The 20,600-nt window shown below is 39.9% G+C and overlaps 1 protein-coding gene across 3 annotated transcripts in view; it reads right to left on the reverse strand.

Annotated features, from left to right (window-relative positions):
- Positions 1-20,600, reverse strand: part of LOC145259758 (uncharacterized) — a 115,250-nt gene that overhangs the window by 22,598 nt on the left and 72,052 nt on the right. For all 3 annotated transcript variants that reach the window (XM_080117489.1, XM_080117490.1, XM_080117491.1), the window contains exons 8-10: positions 18,022-18,129; positions 6,165-6,323; positions 487-622 (exon numbers count right to left, since the gene is read on the reverse strand). In XM_080117489.1, the coding sequence (XP_079973615.1) occupies positions 487-622; positions 6,165-6,323; positions 18,022-18,129 (403 nt within the window). The remainder of the gene's footprint in view (positions 1-486; positions 623-6,164; positions 6,324-18,021; positions 18,130-20,600) is intronic.

The following is a 20,600-nucleotide window of genomic DNA, read 5'->3' on the forward strand; positions in this document are numbered from 1 at the left end:
TAACAGGTTCGGCAATGTCGACCATACTATGACCTCTATCCCATTGTCGCAATGTTGTATCCCTGTGCCGGTTTTAAAAGTACTTTAATAGAATGTGTTCTAATGAACTCATAGCACTTGTGCCCCCTCGAAATACATATTCTCAACTAACCTGAAAAGCAGCAAAATCATACCCCTTCACTGTTGAGGAACCTAGCTGAAAAACCTACTATAATAGTTTCTTCTCTCGGATTACTAGACTTTTGAATTTCTTCCCTGTTTCCTGCTTCCCAGACTGTACTAACCTGTAGAAGTTTAAATGTAATGTGAACAGACATCTTGTAACTCAAGTTCCTATAGTCCCCTGGTAGACATGATCCCAAATAATAGCCGTTATGTTTCAAGAAACAAAATTTATTTATTTGAAGTGGAAAAGAGTAAAATAAATTTTTAAAAAGTCGAATTAACACCCAAAAAAAAAAAAAAGTGGATGAAAGTGAAACTTACTCAGTTTGGACACTTTTCTGAGGTTCTTTTTATTCTCAGCATAAATCTTCTTGTATTCTTCGGAGCATTTGCTCAAACGCAGTTGCCATTCTTTGCGTTCCTCCAAAAGTTCTTGATTTTGCACATTGACAGCCGCCTTTAAGAAAAAGGAAAAAAAAAATCTCAAATAAATAAATCACAATTTTCATTTCCTGAAAATAATGTTCTGAGCATTTACCAACAGATTTAGTTGTGAAGTTATCTCCCTTGTATTGAATGTAAGAGTGATCTCCCTTGCTCCTTGTTGATTATCAACTCAGAAAACAAAGATGGTGATATTACTTATGTTCATCGGACGATTGTTCTCATCCACGTTTCAGTCAATGTAACCTTTCATCTTGATCAGGCATGTTGGTTGCTATCTTGGAAAAGAAAAGAGAAAAATTGTTGGCTCCGTAGATGTAGTTTTTGGAACAGCTTTTCAAATCTTTTCCATTTGTTTTATATTTCGGGTCCGTACCGATTCGATATTACAGTTCTGACTTTTTTTTGATGAGGGTTGATTGTTTGTATCAGTACGGACCTGAAATAATAAAAAAATGGAAAAGCATCATTAAAATGATATGTTTTAATGATTCGAACTACTGTTCCCATTGTGAATGTTATTTTCACATTTTTGCCCAATGTGACATCCAACCTCCAACCTTTTTGGGTGTATCTTGTCAAACTCTGAAATCTTTCTGTCAGATTCGGGAATCTGTACAAAATTCTTTGTGTGCGTGAGAGTTAAATAATTACCCATACATTGTTCTTCTCATATTCTGGCCTCAGACAATTATTTCTTTACATACATACATACATACATACATACATATATATATATATATATATATATATATATATATATATATATATATATAGGGTGTCGACAAAGTCTGGCTACATTATGTAGCCAGACTTTGTGGAAGCATCCTGTATATTATGTAGCCAGATTTTGTGGGCACCCTATATATATATATATATATATATATATATGCACATATATATATAAAACTACTTAATTTACTCACATAAAATTAATATATGAAAGTATAGATTTATGCGTAAACTTTAAGAATTTACTTCAAAAGTGCTCAATATGTAGGTAGAGCTAGTTAGTAAGTTATAAAATATATATGGCGATTAAGCTACACTGAATATTCCGTGTTTCATCCAATCTAGGATAAGCCTGAAGAATCCTAGAGTGGATGAAACGCGGAATATTCAGTGTAGCTTAATCGCCATATACATTTTATAACTTACTATATATATATATATATATATATATATATATATACACACACAGGATGCTTCCACAAAGTCTGGCTACATAATATAGCCAGACTTTGTGGATAATTTGAGGATGCAATTTTCCAGAGGTAAGGTAACCAGTGAAATATAGCGAGGTTAATACAAGAGTGCTCAATACCAAAGTAGAGTATATATGGGGGGTGCCAAACAAAATTAGAGAAATTCTTTAAAAGGAGACTTATCCCTGAGTGGCTTCCGGGCCTTGATAAGTGGCGATCACTGTGTAAAAAAAAAAAAAAAAAAAAAAAAAAAAAAACTTATCGAGATAATGCAAATCTCAATAGTTGAAGTGGAGCTTATAGAAGATAAAAAATTAAAAAATATTTAAAAATATTTTAAAAAATTTAAAAATATATAAAAAAATTTAAAAATATATAAAAATTTTTTAAAATATATAAAAATATATAAAAATATTTAAAAATATATAAAAATATTTATAAAAATATATATGAATGCATATGAATTTAATTGTTGATTCGATAGGGAGATTACATCAATTAGGGGTGTAAGATAAATGTGCTCTTTATACCTAGGTATTTCGAAGCCTAATGCTTCTCATCAGAAAAGATGAGAAGGCACTAGGTAACATCTTAGAAATGTGACGTCTAGTGATAACTACAATGGGAAAGAAATAATGAGGTGCGAGAGGGAGAGGGTAAAACATTGTAAATATCAGAAATGGTTACGTTTCCAACCCGTTTCCCTGACCAGCAAGAACAACATGCATCACTTCTAGATCTGTTTCTGACTACAGTTCCCGAGGATTGTATAACAAATGCTGACAGCCCACTCGGGAACGCTGACCATGCAGTGATAATGGTAGAAATCGCCCTAAATTCTAGACCCAAAACTGAAGAGCCAGTGCTCAAAACAATGAGATATTATAAAAAGGCTGACTGGGAAGCCATCAGAGATCTTATCAGAGATGCCCCATGGGGAAATATTTTTTCTCTTCCTGCTGAACAGTGCGCAAATGAGACCACTGAATGGTTCAAAACAGCAATGGAAGCACATGTTCCCATGCGGAAATTTTATAGCAAGCCCCACTCTCTCCAATGGTTTACTTCGACTTGCGCAACTGCCATTGCTCAAAGGCAGCATGCATACCGCAGATTTAACCGACATAAGTCCAGTTCAAACAAACAGAAGTATATAGAAGCTAGAAGTAACGTTAAGAAATAGTGACAGCTAAGAGACAATTTACTGAAACCACTAAAAAACGCATCGAAGCACAAGAATTAGGAAATTGTGACTTCTGGAAAATCTACAACAGTGTAGTAAATAATGGGCAATCAACAATTCCTCCACTAACCAACAATCACGAGGTTGTTTGCTCAGCAACCAACAAGGCTAATATGCTTGCCAGTTGGTTTGCCTCGAACTCCACACTGGACCCTTCCAACCACCCCATGTCTGACTTTCCTTTGCGGACAGACGCCACACTAGACGATCTAAAAATCACCCCTGCTCTGGTACACGCTATCATAAAAAACCTTGACATTTCAAAAGCATGTGGACCCGATCTCATCCCAGCTGTGCTATTAAAAAGGTGCTCAGCCGAAGTAGCTCCAGTTCTCTCCAAACTCTACAACAAATGCCTTAATGAATCATGCTTTCCGAGTTGTTGGAAAACTGCTTCTGTGGTACCAGTATTCAAGAATTCTGGCGAAAGAACTGACCCATCAAATTATCGTCCCATTAGCCTCCTCCCACTTTTCACCAAAATATTTGAGACCATAATTAACCATGCTCTAGTCCGGCACCTTACAGATGCTAAACGTCTGACTGACAAACAATATGGATTTAGACAAGCTCGTTCCACAGCAGACATCCTCACTGTAATCTCTGAACGAATATACCATTCACTGGACAAAGCGGGGGAGGGCAGAGCGGTAGTTCTAGATATATCTAAGGCTTTTGACAGGGTATGGCATGAGGGTCTCCTCAAGAAAATTAAATCATACGGTATCACTGGTATAATACTTAACATAATTAAATCCTTCTTAGAGTAGAGAAAAATCCAGGTTGTCCTCGACGGTTGTACATCTAAACAGTGCGATATAAATGCGGGAGTGCCTCAGAGGTCTATCCTTGGACCTCTATTGTTCCTAATATTTATTAATGACCTCCCTGACAAAACTGCCTCTGAGATAGGTATATATGCTGTTGACATCACACTCTATAACAGGCATGACAGGAAAACAAATGAACACATATCTAAAGAAATGGCAAAAACACTAGAGGATAACCTCTAATCTGTAGTGGAATGGGGACAAAAATGGATGGTCACATTCAATGCTGCCAAGACTAAACTGGTTTCCTTCAATAATTACAAGAAACCTTCTCCGTCACCAATAGCAATGACCAGTGACTCCCTATCTCAGAGTACATCTTTCAAACTGCTTGGCTTAACGTTCACAGGAAACAGGAGTTGGAACAATTATATTGAAAACATTACCAGGGCCGCTGCGAAAAAGGTAGGCTCTCTCTACCGTGCTAGAAAACTACTGACACCTGAAAGTATTCTGTACCTCTATAAGGCCACCATTCGCCCATGTATGGAGTATTGTTGTCACATTTGGGCTGGTGCATCTGCTGCTAGTCTCTCGCTACTAGACAAGGTTCAAAAGAGAGTTGCGAATCTGATAGGCCCTGAACTGGCATCTAAGTTTCAGCCTCTGTCCGATCGACGAAACGTTGCATCCCTCTGCCTGTTCTACAAGTATTTTAATGGTGAATGCTCTGACGAACTGCAGACATTTGTGCCCCCATGACGTAGACACCCTCAACAAACCCGACAGGCAGCTAAATCCCACCCCCACACTGTAGAGATCCCTAGATATAAAAGATCTTTCTACTCCAGTAGTTTCTTCCCTAGAACCGCTAGACTCTGGAATTCCATTCCAGGTCCCTGCTTCCCTAACTTGTACTCACATGCAGAAGTTCAAGTGTAACGTGAACCGACATCTTGCTGCCCAAATCCCAACATAGTGTCCCAGTAGTTGCTGTCCCTGATAGTAGCCCCCTACACCAAAGAGTGGCAATGTGCTTTGTTTGGGGTGAAAATGTAATAAAAAAAAAAAAAATATGGAGAAGGAAAGTAGGAGAATTACAGTAATTAATGCGATATACAAAGAAAATTGTGAATATCATGTAGAGGAATATAAGTGGTATATATATGTGTGTGTGTGTGTGTGTGTTACAGAAGATTGGATAAACATTGGTACCTTCGGTTTCAAATCCCAACAAACAAAGGGGATCAGTCTCTAGTTACCTATGTCAACTCTCTTCAACATCCGTTCAGATTTGAAACCGACGATACTGATGTTGTTCTGATCTTCTGTAACACATATATGATTAAATATTAAGCTCTTATTTTTTTAATTTTCTTAAAATCGAGCACTTTTCTGGGGATTCTATCCCATTAGCATACATAGTATATATATATATATATATATATATATATATATATATATATATATATATATATATATACACACGTAGTATATCTATATATATTAGTGATGGGATGATTCTACTATTTTTGACGGATTCCGATTCTTTATAAATCTCCAATTATTTAACTATAAGATTGTTATTTTCCCCGATTTTCGTAAAAAAACACATGTTAAATATGCAGATATTTTCCTAAACGTCAAAATACACTTGTGGAGAATGATTTTAGCTTTATTGGTATTTTAAAATCAATGAATATTTATTAATTTATCATAATTACCACCAACGGAAGATTTTACTATAAACAAAATCAAATAAAAAAGAATTAAAAGATTCGATTTGACATCGGAAAATAGGCACCAATATTTTTGATTCCGATCCAGATTCCCACAAATGTTCCGATTTTTATGATTCCCGATTCCAATTAATCGTCCCAACACTAATACACACACACACACACACACACACACACACACACACACACACAGTTATCTGTAGTAATAGGCAGTTCTAAAATCGTAAGATTGTACATTTAAAAACAAAAATAGGTTTAAAGCTCCAAAAATCCATACTAAAACTGTATGTAAGGACGCGTGGCATAGCGGATAGAATAGAAGGTAAAATTCAATTTTAAGTGACACTATTTTGGAGGTTGGAAGTTCAATCTTCACCATGGGTGATACACTAGGGATACAAGAGTGGATTAGTTGTGCCTGATTTTTTATTTAAAATATTTCTAGCACAACTACCAGATATCATTTTTCGTAATTTTTAGAATTTATACTAATTTTGTCATGACACGTAAGTACATAATGTTTTCACCTGAAATGCGTTGGTTTAAAAGGTCCACAGCGTAAACAAGCAACGACAATTTTTCCGTCAAAAATATTTACCAATTTTTTCGTGAGGTCTTCTTTCTGTGCTGACAGTTCGCTGTTCTGTTTCGTCGTGTTTGTCAATCGCTGACGCAATGTTTCTTGCGCTTCTTGTAGGTAATAAATCGACTGTGCCGGCACACAATTACTCGCCTCTTTCTCCAGCGATTTATTTTCCTGGAACATGAGGAACAAACATTTAAATTTTGTGAAAAAAAAAAAAAAAAAAAACATGCGTAAAATGTCTAAAAATGTTAGACAAAAGAAAAAAAAAAATACAATTATTATCAAAAAATGAAAATTAGGAAAGTTTTTTTTTTGTTTTTATTGACACAAAATATGAAAAAAAAAATCAAATCATTTTTAAATTTAATTCTTAGCTTTTTTCATTTCACAAAACAAAAACATCAAAATTAGAGATTAATGGAGATTTTTCATTCTTTTATCTTGCATGGTGGTGGTGGTGGCTTTGTTAACTTTCGCTTGCTTGAACAGAAGTTAGAGTCATGTTCCTTGTCTATTTTTTTTATGGAAATCGCCAGAGACAAGGCATGAAGCCACTTGATGTAAGAAGCAAACAAGAACAAAAGCTGATTATTGCAAAGACAGGTGATACCTATTGAACTTAGTCTTGAAAAGACCAAGGCTGTAGATAGAAGGAAAATCGTGAGCAGGAAGAGAGTTCCACAACTATACACAGAGTTATTTTGAAAACTATTTTAATTAATAATTAATTTCCTATCTATGTTTTTTTGTAATTTTTGGATAAGTTACTAATTTCGACATGACAATTAAGTAGATACAATTTGTTTTATCTGAAATGCAATATTCTGTTTTGGAATTTCGCTATTACAAGAAAGAAGCGAAAGAAAAATAAAAAATAATCTGTTACAATTTTTAAATAAATTTTTGATAAAGAAGAAGCATATTTGTTTTATTTATGACATCATTAAATCACGACTTTAACATGGACTTAATTGCAAAAATATTTAAAAAAGAAAACGGAGTCAATGGAAAATATTTTCTTGTTGAATTGCTCAATCTGGTCAAACCAGAGATAACTGATAACGACAATATTTTTACACGATAAAAAAATATGAAAGTGTTGTGCAAAATAGTGAAAATATTGTTACGTACGTTATGTGTCGTATCGAAATACATATAAATTTTAAAGATTATAAAAAATGATCCAGTAGATGTGCTAGATACAGTTTTTAGAACAAAAATCATCAACGATTTTGAAATGATTGTCAAATTGATCGATTGTAATTACGTCCAAGAGAGTGTGGGACAATACTTTGCTGACGCTAAACACAAAGATGAGAGTATACCAGGTCGGCACGTTTAGTACTCTTCTTTATGATAGTGAGTCCACCACGAACAAAAACTAAACGCTTTCCACATGCGCAACCTCATATGTCTTTTAGACATCTACTGGCAGGATCGAGTCACACAATCATCCTGTCCCAGGCTGGCATACCAAGCGTGTTCGCCATTCTAGCTCAGAGATACTTGCGTTGGCTTGGTCATGTGTGCAGGATGGAAGTTGGTAGCATCCAAAAAGATATCCTGTATGGCGAGCTGGTCTCTGGAACACAGCCAATCGGACAACCAACTCTGCGTTACAAGGACACTTGCAACAAAGACCTGAAGACGTATGGCATTCAACCACAAGATCTTGAGTCAGAGTCATCGGATCGTACAGCCTGGTGAGCAAAGGTCAAGTATGGCATCAAATTAGCAGAAAAGAAGAGAGAAAGACAATGTAAAGAAAAGAAAAGAGAAAGACAATGTAAAGAAAAGTCCATCCCTACCCCCACCATCATACCTACGGCTTGTTGGATTGTGTAGTGGACTTTCGGTCAGCGTTCAATGTGTGGATAACTTGACAAAGACTAAAGTTAATATTTATTTTATTTGATAAAATAAAATTACACAAATAAAAATGTGGCACAAGGCCGAAAAAGGGGGGTGGGGGTTAATGTTGACCTAACTAACATAACGTTAACTTAACTAGACTCTTTCACCAAAATACCAGAATCACTCTGTGGACATCCTACTTAAACCCCGAAAGTTACAAATATATATACATGATGTGGGGGGGGGTTGGGAATAAAAATCTTATTTACAAAATTGGATGAAAAATATACAATGCTAAAAGGTGGTTAGTAAAAAGAACCCCCTCACTACTAATTGTGGCGGATAACAAGTTTTGCCAGTCGAAAAGATGTGGGTCCCACGAAAACTGACTTTATTCAAACACAACAAAAATGGCCCACATCTCTGGCAAAACAGTTTATCCGTCACCTAAGAGGCCGGGATTGGGGGTTATTGAACCAAAAGTGGAAAAAAAAAAAAAAAAAAAAAAAAAAAAAAAGGGGGACGCTGGGACAGGGAAAACCAAAAAAGGGGGTTGGGGCGATGATAGCATGCATACTCTAGCTAAGTTAAAAATCGAACAAAAATGCCTAACTAGCCTACTCTAGGAGGTCCGATGCATGTCTATGTTTGATCAAGTCACCCAAAATCCTTAAAAAACCTAAGCCACTCAAAAAAGAAATTCAAGATTAGCTCCATTCACTTTACACAATCGCGAAACTTTCACCCACCTGTCGTTGAAATTCACAGGAGTGAGCCTCACCTTCTCCAGCTTAATTCGCATTTTCAATCGATATTTGAAAATGAGGACAAGCTGGGGAGCAGTGAAGGTCTCACCTCCGTAAACCTCCTTCTGTCGCGTCGTCCAAATCACGCCTCTCATAACTGCTAGTAAACACAGAAAAACATAGCGTTCTTCTTTCTTCATGGTCGGTGCCCAGTTGCAGCACGGGGAAACCGACTCCAGCACAAAAAACCGCTCGCTCAGCATGCGAACCGTGAAGCCTTCAACTAACTCACACAACGGTCGAACAATGGCGCAGTGGAAGAAAGCATGATCAAGGTCTTCCTCCCATTCTCCGCATCGGACACAATTGGGTGTCTCCGTAAAACCCGCTGCGTAAAGTCTTTTGCCGACCCAGAGGGCATTTCGTATTACCAGCCAGGTGAGTGATGCCTCGTAATTATCGAAGCAGCTCGACCCAGGCGCCCAAGGCCATATTGAGCGGCGCTCCTCCTTCGTAAAACCGAACTCCTCAATCTTTTCGTCTCGAACGGATCCCCTCACTAAGGCCCGATATAGCGCCTTGCGAGACAACAGCTGGGTGTCAGAGAGGCTTTCTTGGACCCATAGAAGAAATCTCAAGGCCTGCCGACACTCGCGATAGAAAGGGCACTCGTTTCGGAACAACTTGTGTGCCTCTCCTCTAGCCGAATGCACACTCTCCAAAGCCTGAAAGGCTTTCTTAGTGTCTTCTATCCAGAAGACACCGTTTCCCTCACTTGGTGTACACATTCGATCCAGGTATATCAGCCTAAGAGTGTGTCTACGTATTTGCACACTAGGCATACCCAGACCGCCTTCAGACGGATGCAGGTAACAGACCTCCCGAGTAACCATGGCTTGCTTTCCGCGCCATAAGAATGCAAAAAGAGCACGCACCAGATCAACTAGTGTGGTCTCCGGGAGTGGAAGTACTGATAGACGGTAAAGGATCAGGGGGTAGATATGAGAATTGCATACCTCCGCCCGACCCTTCAAAGACAGATTTCTCAAGGCCCACAAATGAGATGCGACCTTGACCGCTTCCAATACCTCCGACCAATTTTTCTCCAGCTGGAGACCGGGGCCAAACCAGACGCCGAGTAGCTTGCATGGCCCATCAGTCCAACCAAAGGGTCCCTGAAGGGGCATACCCCTCCAGGCACCGATACGTAAGCCAATAGACTTAACGTAGTTAATTATGGCCCCTGTGACCTTGGCATACCGACTTGTTTCTATGTCAACGACTCTAATCTCGGCACTGCTCGTTACAAGCACAGTCACGTCGTCAGCATAGGCGGTATACTTTACCGGGGTAGAGCCACCTGGCAAAGTAATCCCGTGAAGGACCGGATTCACCCGAAGCTGGCGCAAATATGGCTCAAGCGCCAGCACATATAACATTGGGGATAACGGACAACCTTGACGGATCGATCTTGTTAACATGAAGGGTTTCGACCTCACCCCATTCACTTCTACCATAGCACCAGGGTTGGCATACAAGAGGCAAATCCAAGAGCGAAACTGGGGACCAAACCCAGCCGAGCGAAGAACAGCCTCTAGGTAACGATGGTCTACTCTGTCGAATGCTTTGGACTGATCTAAGTTGATCAGCGCGGCTTCTGTGTCGACTTTTTCTACGATCAAGCGTATCGTGTGCAAATTGTCTTGAATCGTCCGGCCCTTAACAGAACAAGTCTGTTCGGGACTTATTAGACGGTGTAAGACAATCTGCAGACGATTTGCTAAGATCTTGGCCAAAATCTTTAACTCTGTGTTTAACATCGTTAAGGGCCGGAAATTACCTATCCCATCCCCTCCATTTTTATCTTTGCGTAACAATTTAATGATCCCCCTGGTAAAGTACTGAGGTATGCACCCGTTCCTAAACCAGGAGTTAAAAAGTACGGTCAGCAAAGGGATAAAAATGGGCGACAGCCTCAAATACACCTCGTAGGGCAGACCATCTATCCCAGGGGTCCTGTCTAGCCCGACCTGTTTCAAGGCCTCAATGACTTCTTCCTCTTTTATGCTACCTTCACACCTAGCTGCTTCGGTCGCCTCCAGGCGAGAAAAGTCGGCTAAATAGGTGTCAAACTGTTCAATAGTCAGACCGGGCTCCTTGGTAAAAAGTTCCTGAAAATGAGTCCGAAAACCCTCCAAGATTCCGTCGTTTGAAGTTACGGTTCGTCCGTCCGGCAATGTGACACTGGCGATGTGTCGATCTGCAGAACGTCGAAACTCCTCCGCACGCAATGACGCGGCCATGTTTGTTGCCTCGTTTGGCGCTCTTTTTAATCTAGCCCTAACTAATACTCCCTGGTCCTCCCTGTTATCCAAGGAGTCCAGTTCAGCCTTAACTACAGTATAGCTAGCACTATCCCCCTCCTCCACCGCCCTTTCTAATCTATCTTCTAGCGCCGCTTTCGCTGCTCTAGAACTACGTTTGAGCCGGCGACTAAAATCGGCAGCGAAGGACCTAATGACTTTTTTAAGGTTGCCCCACCACTTATTCCCGATGATAGCCCCCGTCAATTCCCTCTGTATTGTTAGTAGAAGCTGTTCCCGGAAGTCCTTCACATCGAACAACGACGTGTTGAACTTCCAGTAACTAGCCATCCTAGGTTTAACACTATCTAAGTTTACTCGAACCCGGACAAGCCTGTGGTCCGAATAAACTATACTATGAAAACTTGGACAGTCTAAAAGCCCTAAGTCGACTCTCCTAACTAAGAACCGATCGATGTAACTCGAAAGTTGCACCGAATCGGAGCCGCGTCTACCTGTCCAAGTCCATGCTAAATCCCCGGGTTTTTCGTTCCGAAATTTATCGACAAGATCAAACTTGTCGACAAAGTCTCGAAACGCTTTAGCATCCCGGTTCTGATTAGTATCCCTTCTGGTATTAACCCCGCGATCTAATTCGGGATCCAGGACCGCGTTCCAGTCTCCCGCTAAAACTAACCGTCGAGACGAATTCATGAAAGGCTCGATTCGCCGAAAAAAGGAAACTAGCTCAGTATGGTTATTGGGCGCATAAACCCCAATAAAACGAAATGCCACATCCTTTACGGTAACATCTAGAACGAGTAATCTTCCCTCTGCATCTGCATAAATAGTGTCACACGACGCATCAAGAGTGCGCTTAACTAGCCAGGTAACCCCCCTTGCATGGGTATCATAATGTGCTGAATAGAGCTGAAAGTCTCTAAGGAGCACACCCTGATAATCACTAGGAATGAAGTGAGTTTCCTGTATACAACAAATATCCACACCAAGGCGTTGAAGGTCGCGTGCAACTCGAAGTTTACGAGAGGCGTCCCTCAACCCTCGGACATTTAAACTAGCTAATCTTAAGGAAGCCATCTTGAGTTACTTAGGGTTGAGAAACCTAATCAAACATAGACGGTGTCAAGACACCGACAGCTGTCCCCAATGATCCAGTGGTCATCTCAGTGGTGATAGACCCGTCAGGGGACAGACCGCCGATGTCTAGGGGGAAGGTTAGTTTAACTGCCCTATAAAGTGAAGGATGGAGTTTGATGGGGACCCGTCCAACACATCGTTTTCTAATTTCGATTAATTCGTTGTCGTTGAAATAGGCTGCTGGAGGATAAAGGTTGAAAGCAGAGTTTGCTTCCTCCAGCATAGTCCATAGTCCTTTGGCCTCCTCGCGTTTCCTGACAACTGTTAGTATGTGGTTTGTTTTAAAATTTTCAGGGTTAGTAATGTCTTTTTTTTGGTATGATTTGAAAGCGAGGAGGTTTCTGTAATCTTTCCTGCTATGGGACTTCATTATGGTCTCTACTTCTGCCGTGATTTTGCACACGTCCTTCCCATTAAAGAAGGGTTGTTGTTTTTTTTTCCTCGATTCAGTCTCTACAGAGGGGCTTCTATGTCTTTTCTTATCTGAGGGGGGAGGAGGGGGCATGTCTGTTTTCATTGGAGAAGGGGGAGGGGTGTTCTTGGGCGTGTTGTTTGGCGAGCAGAATGGTGACGGTTTGGGGGTCTTTTTGGAGGGAGAACCTAGAGATGTCATTTTGGTGTCTCTATGGGGCAGAGGAGCTTTAGTAAGAGGGGGGGCTTTGCGAGGGATTTGCTTTTCTTTTGAGGTCGGTTTTTCAGGGAAAAGGGATTCAGGGAACTCTTTCTCCTCCGATTTTCTCCTTTTCTCATCAAGAGTTTCTTTTAGTTTCAGTAGGGTTTTGAATTTATTGCCCCCTGGGTCTTTACTTGTCCTAATTTCAATTTTCTCTTCTTTAGAGAGGGACTTAGCATAAGTCTTGGGTGGGGATTTTTTTGAAAGAGGGATGAGTGTCCAGTTGTCCTTCTTTTTGGGGGATTGTTTTTCTGAATTGAAAGTCTTTTCAAACTCCTCAGGTGTTATTTCATTTTTCTCTTCTGCTGGTGTCTGGGAATTGTCCTTAGGTTCTACATAACCTATTTTCCGTTCATTTGTAGGGATAACTTTTATGGCTGGCTTCCTTTTGGGGCATGTGTAAGTGAGATGGCCGACTTCCCCACATATCCAACATGCTGGTCTTCTGCCTGCGACCACGATTGGCAGCTTCTCTACTCCAGCCTCCAGGTAGTAAGGTATGCGTAGAAATGCTTCTGCATTAAGCAGAATGTCGAAAGTCCATACTCCATTATAATGGTCTTCTTCTATTCCGGTTATGTCCCCAAACTTAAGTAAGAAAGCGGCTAGGTATTCCCCGGGGACAGCACCAGGAACTTCAAAAATGGACACTGTAGTTCTTCGCCTTCCTAAGTATTCCATTCTCAGAACGTACTCGTTGGTAATGATTTCTTTTTTTGTCATTGCTATGCATTCTTCTTCCGTCTTAAAAAGAGCTGCCCATGTGTTATATCCTTTGCATTTTGTAATCCGCTCAGCTCTTAAACCTGCTGATGAAATTAATTTGGTGACAACATCTTTCGTTGATCTAATTAGTTTTTTTGTTTTACGGTCTATTACAAATAGAGAAATAGTCCTCTTAGCAAATTCTTGTAACCGCGGTTGTTCCAACTTTATACCAGTTTCTGTCGTAAATTCCACACATTTCTTTGCGTCTTCGACAAATTTAACTACGTCGATTTTTACTTTTGGTGGTTTTGTCCATCCACCTAATGCCTCATCTTCCTTCACCTCAACCGTCGGCACACAGCTGGCAGCTGCCATGGCCGGCGTATAACAAGAGGAGAGAAAGATAACAGTCCAAAAAAAAAAGAAAAAAAAAGAAAAAAAAAGAATCCGGTAATTGAAAAAGTGGTGCCGGGGGAAGAAGAAGATAAGCAATAACAAATTTAACAAGGTGATAACAAAATATTAACAATATAACGTGCAGAATAACAATATACGAACCAACAAATTTTGAGCGATAAAGTCGTAGTCAGACAAAGACTAAAGTTACTTCTCATGAAAGAGGAGAACTATTTATGGCACAATGGGAGATTCCATTGTGCACACATGGGCCAGTCTATTCCTTGGATTGTGATTGGCTGAATCACCTGATTGGATATGCTTGTACATAAATACAAGCCCTCAGTCCAGCTCAATCTGATGTCTGTCTTGTGCATGAGCTGGACACTTGGTAAGTGTTGCTGCTATTATTATTATTGTTGTTGTTGTTGTGTGTTATTGACTAACACAATTCTTTTGATTATTCTACATCTCCCCTCTTCCCCCCCCCCACGAGTAGGCTGGGTTGTGTGAGAGGTGTATCTCTCTTTTAGGCCTAGTTTGTTGTGTGGTAGTAACCTAGAAAGAGCTCGGGGAATCCTTGATCGAAAGCGTGGGGATATATGTGTGGTTTGTTGTTGGGGTTTGGTTGCTGTGTATGTGCTATTACAGGGAGATAGTGGGAGATGCAAGAATGTAGTATCGCTTGAGGGAATTGTTGGTCCTAGTGCTGCACTTGGTATTGGGGGTAATCGGTGTAGAGCACAATTCCATTCTTAGCACATTGGAGCAGAAAATCGAAGGTATGATAAAAGGCTCCCTCAATGCTAGAGTCATATAGCAGGGTATCGTCTACTATCTTCACCTTGCGTGGGATATCTTTTATTATCTCATCGTATCTGCGAGTGTAAGCATCCCCAGATGCGACATATCCTTGAGGCATCCTAAGATACATGTATCTTCCCCACTCAGTTATGAAGGTGGTTAATGGTTGAGATTCTTTGTCTAAGAGAATCGAGTGGTATCCATCAACAGCGTCTAGGACTGTTTTCTTTGTTCTCGGTGGCACTTGCAGTGCCAACTGGAATGGCGACCCAGTATGGTGGGTTTCTCGCTTGCATTGAGAATTAAGGTGTTGGTAATCTATTGTTCTCCTTGGATTACCATTCTTTTTGGCAGTTATTACCATAGTACTGCACCAATCAGTAGGCATACCCACGGGTACTGGAGCTATGATACCTTTTTCTACATCCTTCCAAAGGGCTTGTCTTACTGGTTCCTTGAAGTGGAAGGGTACAGGAATTGGGTTATGCCTGGCTTTAGGGATTGCTCCCTCTTTGAGGTGAATGTGGGCAGCTGGGCCAGACATGGCTGGAAATATCCCATCTTTGTTGAATGTCGTTTTGGCAAACTTTTCTAGGAGCCAGCTCTTAAGTTTGCCTATGTTATCTTCTGTTGCGGGAAAAGGGAGGTTTTTGGGGCGATTTGGCAATTGATCTACACACTTTTTAGACTCGGTGTCTACCTCTTCATGTACGTCTGCTAAAGGGTTTGGAAAATGTTTGTGCAATATTCCCACATCGATGCAGGCTGCTCTGCTGAGATAAAGCCGTTGTATGCCCTTGCATATGTAGAGGGCTTGTTTAGTTGTTTTCCCTCTGACCACAAACTCAACTGGTAGCCAACCCTGACACATGAGTGTGAAACCTCCAACTGTTTGTATGATCTTTCTTGATTGGATAAGACTAATCTCTGTGAGGCCCATTTTGATTAAATGCTTTGGTCCCCCAAGACAAATGGCGGCACCACTGTCGGGAAAAACCTTTAGCGTTGTACTACAACTCCTAGGGATATTGACAGCTCGTCTGGGATCTGGTTTTGGTGAGAATGGGATTACTGATGCATTTATTTCAGTTAACAGATCACCTTCTGTAGTCATAATGGTGCCCCTCATTTGATCGAATGTGATATGGGCCATGAGTGTATTCATGGGAGCTTCTTGGTCTTCAAAACTCTTTATCACTGCCGGGCGATATTTCTTTGTCCGGCACACTGCTGAGAAATGGTTAAGTTTCCCACAAGTGTTGCACATTTGATTCCATGCCGGATATGTTAAATGGCGAGCACTTGTCCTTGGAGTACCGTGTTGGTGACTACCACAACCTATGCAGGTTTGACGGGGTTCTTTATCAGCAATGTTATCGTTGTGAGTGGCAGTAGAGCTAGTGCGAATATTGCCTCTGCTAGTCCGTACACCACTGTGTTTTTTTTTTTTGCGATACATTGACATCCGGACTGTAGCTATGTTTGAGGTATCAGTCATTGCGGTTTGGTCCCGTAGTGCAGACTCAAATGCCTCAGCATGACAAATATTTTGGTTGAGAGTTTTTAGCAACCCGGCTTTTGCCAGTAGATCGGTCTGAAGCGTATTATTCGATATCCCTTTGATAAATTGGTCCTTGATGTAAATGTCGGACAGGTCGTGATCGCAGTTGGGGCATGAAAAATTACAGTCTATGGCCGTGGACCTAAGACAAACAAGGTATTGTTGGATGGGTTCATCTTCATGCTGTGATATAGCTGCAAATGTCATCCAATGGACCATGGGATTTGATTTTTGAGTTACTAATGCTTCTGTCATCTCTAGCAGCTTGTCTGGGTTAGTGGTGAAGAACTTAGGGTACGTATTTATGATTGCGTTTTGAACGGATTCATCAGCGCAACTGTATAACTGGGTATTGGCCTGAGAAGTTGGCATGTCCGTTATTCTGGTGAATACTTCCCAGTCAATCCGAAATTTTCTGAATTGTTGAGGGGTCATTTCGAGATGAAGTTGGGGAGGTCTGGCAGCTGGTGCCTTAGCATAGGTGGTCTGGGTAGCGGGCTCCTTGGCTTGTCGAAGGATAGACAGAGCTTCTCCCATTGTTGTGATTCCCAATTCTCTTAGCATGGCTCGATCCATTACTTGAAGGTTTTCTTTCCTCAGTTTTTCCTTCACAAAAGTTGCAGCGTAGCTCTTGGCGGAATCGGCAGCAATGCCTGCTTTGAGGAAATAGTCTTCCCAATCTTCTGTCTCGAATCCTGTTCGTAGCGCCATGTTGGATTGTGTAGTGGACTTTCGGTCAGCGTTCAAGTTGTGGATAACTTGACAAAGACTAAAGTTACTTCTCATGAAAGAGGAGAACTATTTATGGCACAATGGGAGATTCCATTGTGCACACATGGGCCAGTCTATTCCTTGGATTGTGATTGGCTGAATCACCTGATTGGATATGCTTGTACATAAATACAAGCCCTCAGTCCAGCTCAATCTGATGTCTGTCTTGTGCATAAGCTGGACCCTTGGTAAGTGTTGCTGCTATTATTATTATTGTTGTTGTTGTGTGTTATTGACTAACACAGTTCTTTTGATTATTCTAGACTATAAATGCAGCATCTGCCAACGTAGCTGCAAATCTAAAGTTGGACTATTTAGCCACAGCAGATGCTGAAGTAAACTAAACTAGATGCAGAATGCCATTGTCTCAAGAGACAGAAGGTTGCCATTAAATAAAGTTACCTCCCTTGGATTTTGAGTAATTTTCTACACATTAAAACAAAAATATAAAACTATAAATTGATAAACTCGACAATTTTTTTTTTTACTTGTAATTATTTTTCTACTTGATCATTTTCCAGATTTTTGGGAATTTATACTATTTTCAACATGACATATAAGTACATAATAATGTTTTCACCTGAAATGTGTTGGTTTCAAAATCCACTATTCTGCAGAAGCACCAATATTTTTCTACTTTATCTTAATTTTAATTCTGACAGACATTATTTCAAGAGAAATTTTAACTACAGACAAATAAATTCAGCATGGAACTTCAACAAGGTCGGGTTAGTATTGATAATTCTCTCACGTGTAAAATTAATCGATTTTTCTGGAACTAATTCTTAAATGAAGAATAAGTAGATATTTTTGTGGTTTTCACACATCTTCTTTTAAGAAAAACAAAACAAAAATAAAAAAAAAATACAAATAAAAAAAATGAAAATCAAATTACCTTTTTAAATTCTTTGATCGTTTCTTCCAACATGTTTTTATTTTCTTGGTGTTCAGCAACAGTTTTATGAAACTGTACTTTCAGAGAAAGGAATTCACCCTTGGAAGCCTACAAAAGAACGATACACAAGTCAAACAGCTTTTATAGATGATAGAAATATAATTGTATATAGTGACCTCCCCCTCCAAAAATGATTCCCACAGAATTGCTTATAAAACTAAAAACTCTTTATGTTCGCTCACCTTGTCTATCAAATTTCAGTCAATTCGAACTGAATTTTACTTAGTACCTTTTTTTTGTTTCTCTACCCTGCAACCTCTCTCCCACAGAAGAGACGTTGCGAGCCTATCCTTGTTTTATCGTTATTTCCATGGCAGGTGGTCGTCTGAACTCCAATCTCTGGTCCCCCCCTCGCCAATCTTTCACGAAAAACACCCGTCTAGCTGAATCCACTGTGAAAAATTTCCCCCACTCTTTATCTGTGCCTAAATCAAAACGTGGATTCCATGAACAAAGCTTCTTTCTTAGAACTGCACGCCTGTGGAACTCTGTTCCGTCTGCCTGCTTCCCACCTGACTACAACTTGGATGTCTTCAAGTCCAACGTTAACAAATTCCTAATGAACCGCCCCCTTAAGTAAACACTTCATCAAATCTCCACACTAACGTAATGTACTTGCAATAACCCTTATCCCTGAGTGGCTTTCGGGCCTTGATAAGTGGTGGCTTGTAAAAAAAAAAAAAAAAAAAAAAACGTGTCCTTGGGACCTTAAAGAAAGTTGGAGTTAACATCGACAAAAACGTTGTGAGAATAGCACTTAAGATGAGAACAGTAGTCTGAATAATTCAAATTATCAATCCTCTAGATATATCTAAGGCTTTTGACAGGGTATGGCATGAGGGTCTCCTCAGGAAAATTAAATCATACGGTATCACTGGTAGAATACTTAACAAAATTAAATCCTTCTTAGATAAGAGAAAAATCCAGGTTGTCCTCGACGGTCATACATCTAAATATGATATAAATGCGGAAGTGCCTCAGGGGTCTATCCTTGGACCTCTATTGTTCCTAATATTTATTAATGATCTCCCCAACAAAACTGCCTCTGAGATAGGTATATATGCTGTTGACATCACACTCTATAATAGGCATGACAGGAAAACAAATGAACACATATCTAAAAAAATGGCAAAAACACTAGAGGATGACCTCCAATCTGTAGTGGAATGGAGACAAAAATGGATGGTCACATTCAATGCTGCCAAGACTAAACTGGTTTCCTTCAATAATTACAAGAAACCTTCTCTGCCACCAATAGCAATGACCAGTGACTCCCTATCTCAGAGTACATCTTTCAAACTGCTTGGCCTAACGTTCACAGGAAACAGGAGTTGGAACAATTACATGTAAAACATTGCCAAGGCCGCTGCGAAAAAGGTAGGCTCTCTCTACCATGCTAGAAAACTACTGACACCTGAAAGTATTCTGTACCTCTATAAGGCCACCATTCGCCCATGTATGGAGTATTGCTGTCACATTTGGGCTGGTGCATCTGCTGCTAGTCTCTCGCTACTAGACAAGGTTCAAAAGAGAGTTGCGAATCTGATAGGCCCTGAACTGGCATCTAAGTTTCAGCCTCTGTCTCATTGACAAAACGTTGCATCCCTCTGCCTGTTCTACAAGTATTTTAATGGTGAATGCTCTGACGAACTGCAAACACTTGTACCCCCATAACGTAGACACCCTTGACAAACCCAACAGGCAGCTAAATCCCAACCCCACGCAGTAGAGATCCCTAGATGTAAAAGATCTTTCTACTCCAGTAGTTTCTTCCCCAGAACTGTTAGACTCTGGAATTCCATTCCAGGTCCCTGCTTCCCCAACTGTACTTACATGCAGAAGTTCAAGTGTAACGTGAACCGACATCTTGCTGCCTAAATCCCAACATAGTGCCCCAGTAGTTGCTGCCCCTGATAGTAGCCCCCTACATCAAAGTGGCAATGTGCCTTGTTTGGGGTGAAAATGTAATAAAAAAAAAATTTTTTTAAATAAAATCCTCATCTCAAAAATTTCGAAAAATAATCCCAAACACTTTTTTGATATTAATCGATAACATATCTACAAAGTTAGAAAACAACGCAATTGATTTCACACCCATTTTTTTTACGTTTAGGATTGCTCAGGCATCGAACAAACTGCCGACAACAGTTATCGGTTGTTGAGACACTGCACTCTTCAAAACCCTAACGCGCTTCCAAAAATTCACCCAAACTACTTGCCCTCTCCTCTCCACGCACATATAGATTTCATGACTTGTACTCTGTACGTTATTCGTGTCCAAAATTCGTCCTATGTTAAAAAACAAAAATAAAGAAAAATCTGTATGATGTATGATAAAACGAAAATATCACATTCCAAAAAATCACATCAATTAATCAAGTACTTTTATTTTTAAATAAGAAAATCAAATTTTACTAGTAACCCAGGAGTGACTGTCTTAATTGCTGTTTTGAAAACTATCCAAAAATGAACAGAGAGATAAGTCAACAATAATTCAAATGTTTCAGATTTATGTTGTA

This window comes from Euprymna scolopes, chromosome 35, assembly GCF_053919585.1.
Source record: "Euprymna scolopes isolate OS-2025 chromosome 35, ASM5391958v1, whole genome shotgun sequence".
Lineage (NCBI taxonomy): Eukaryota > Metazoa > Mollusca > Cephalopoda > Sepiida > Sepiolidae > Euprymna > Euprymna scolopes.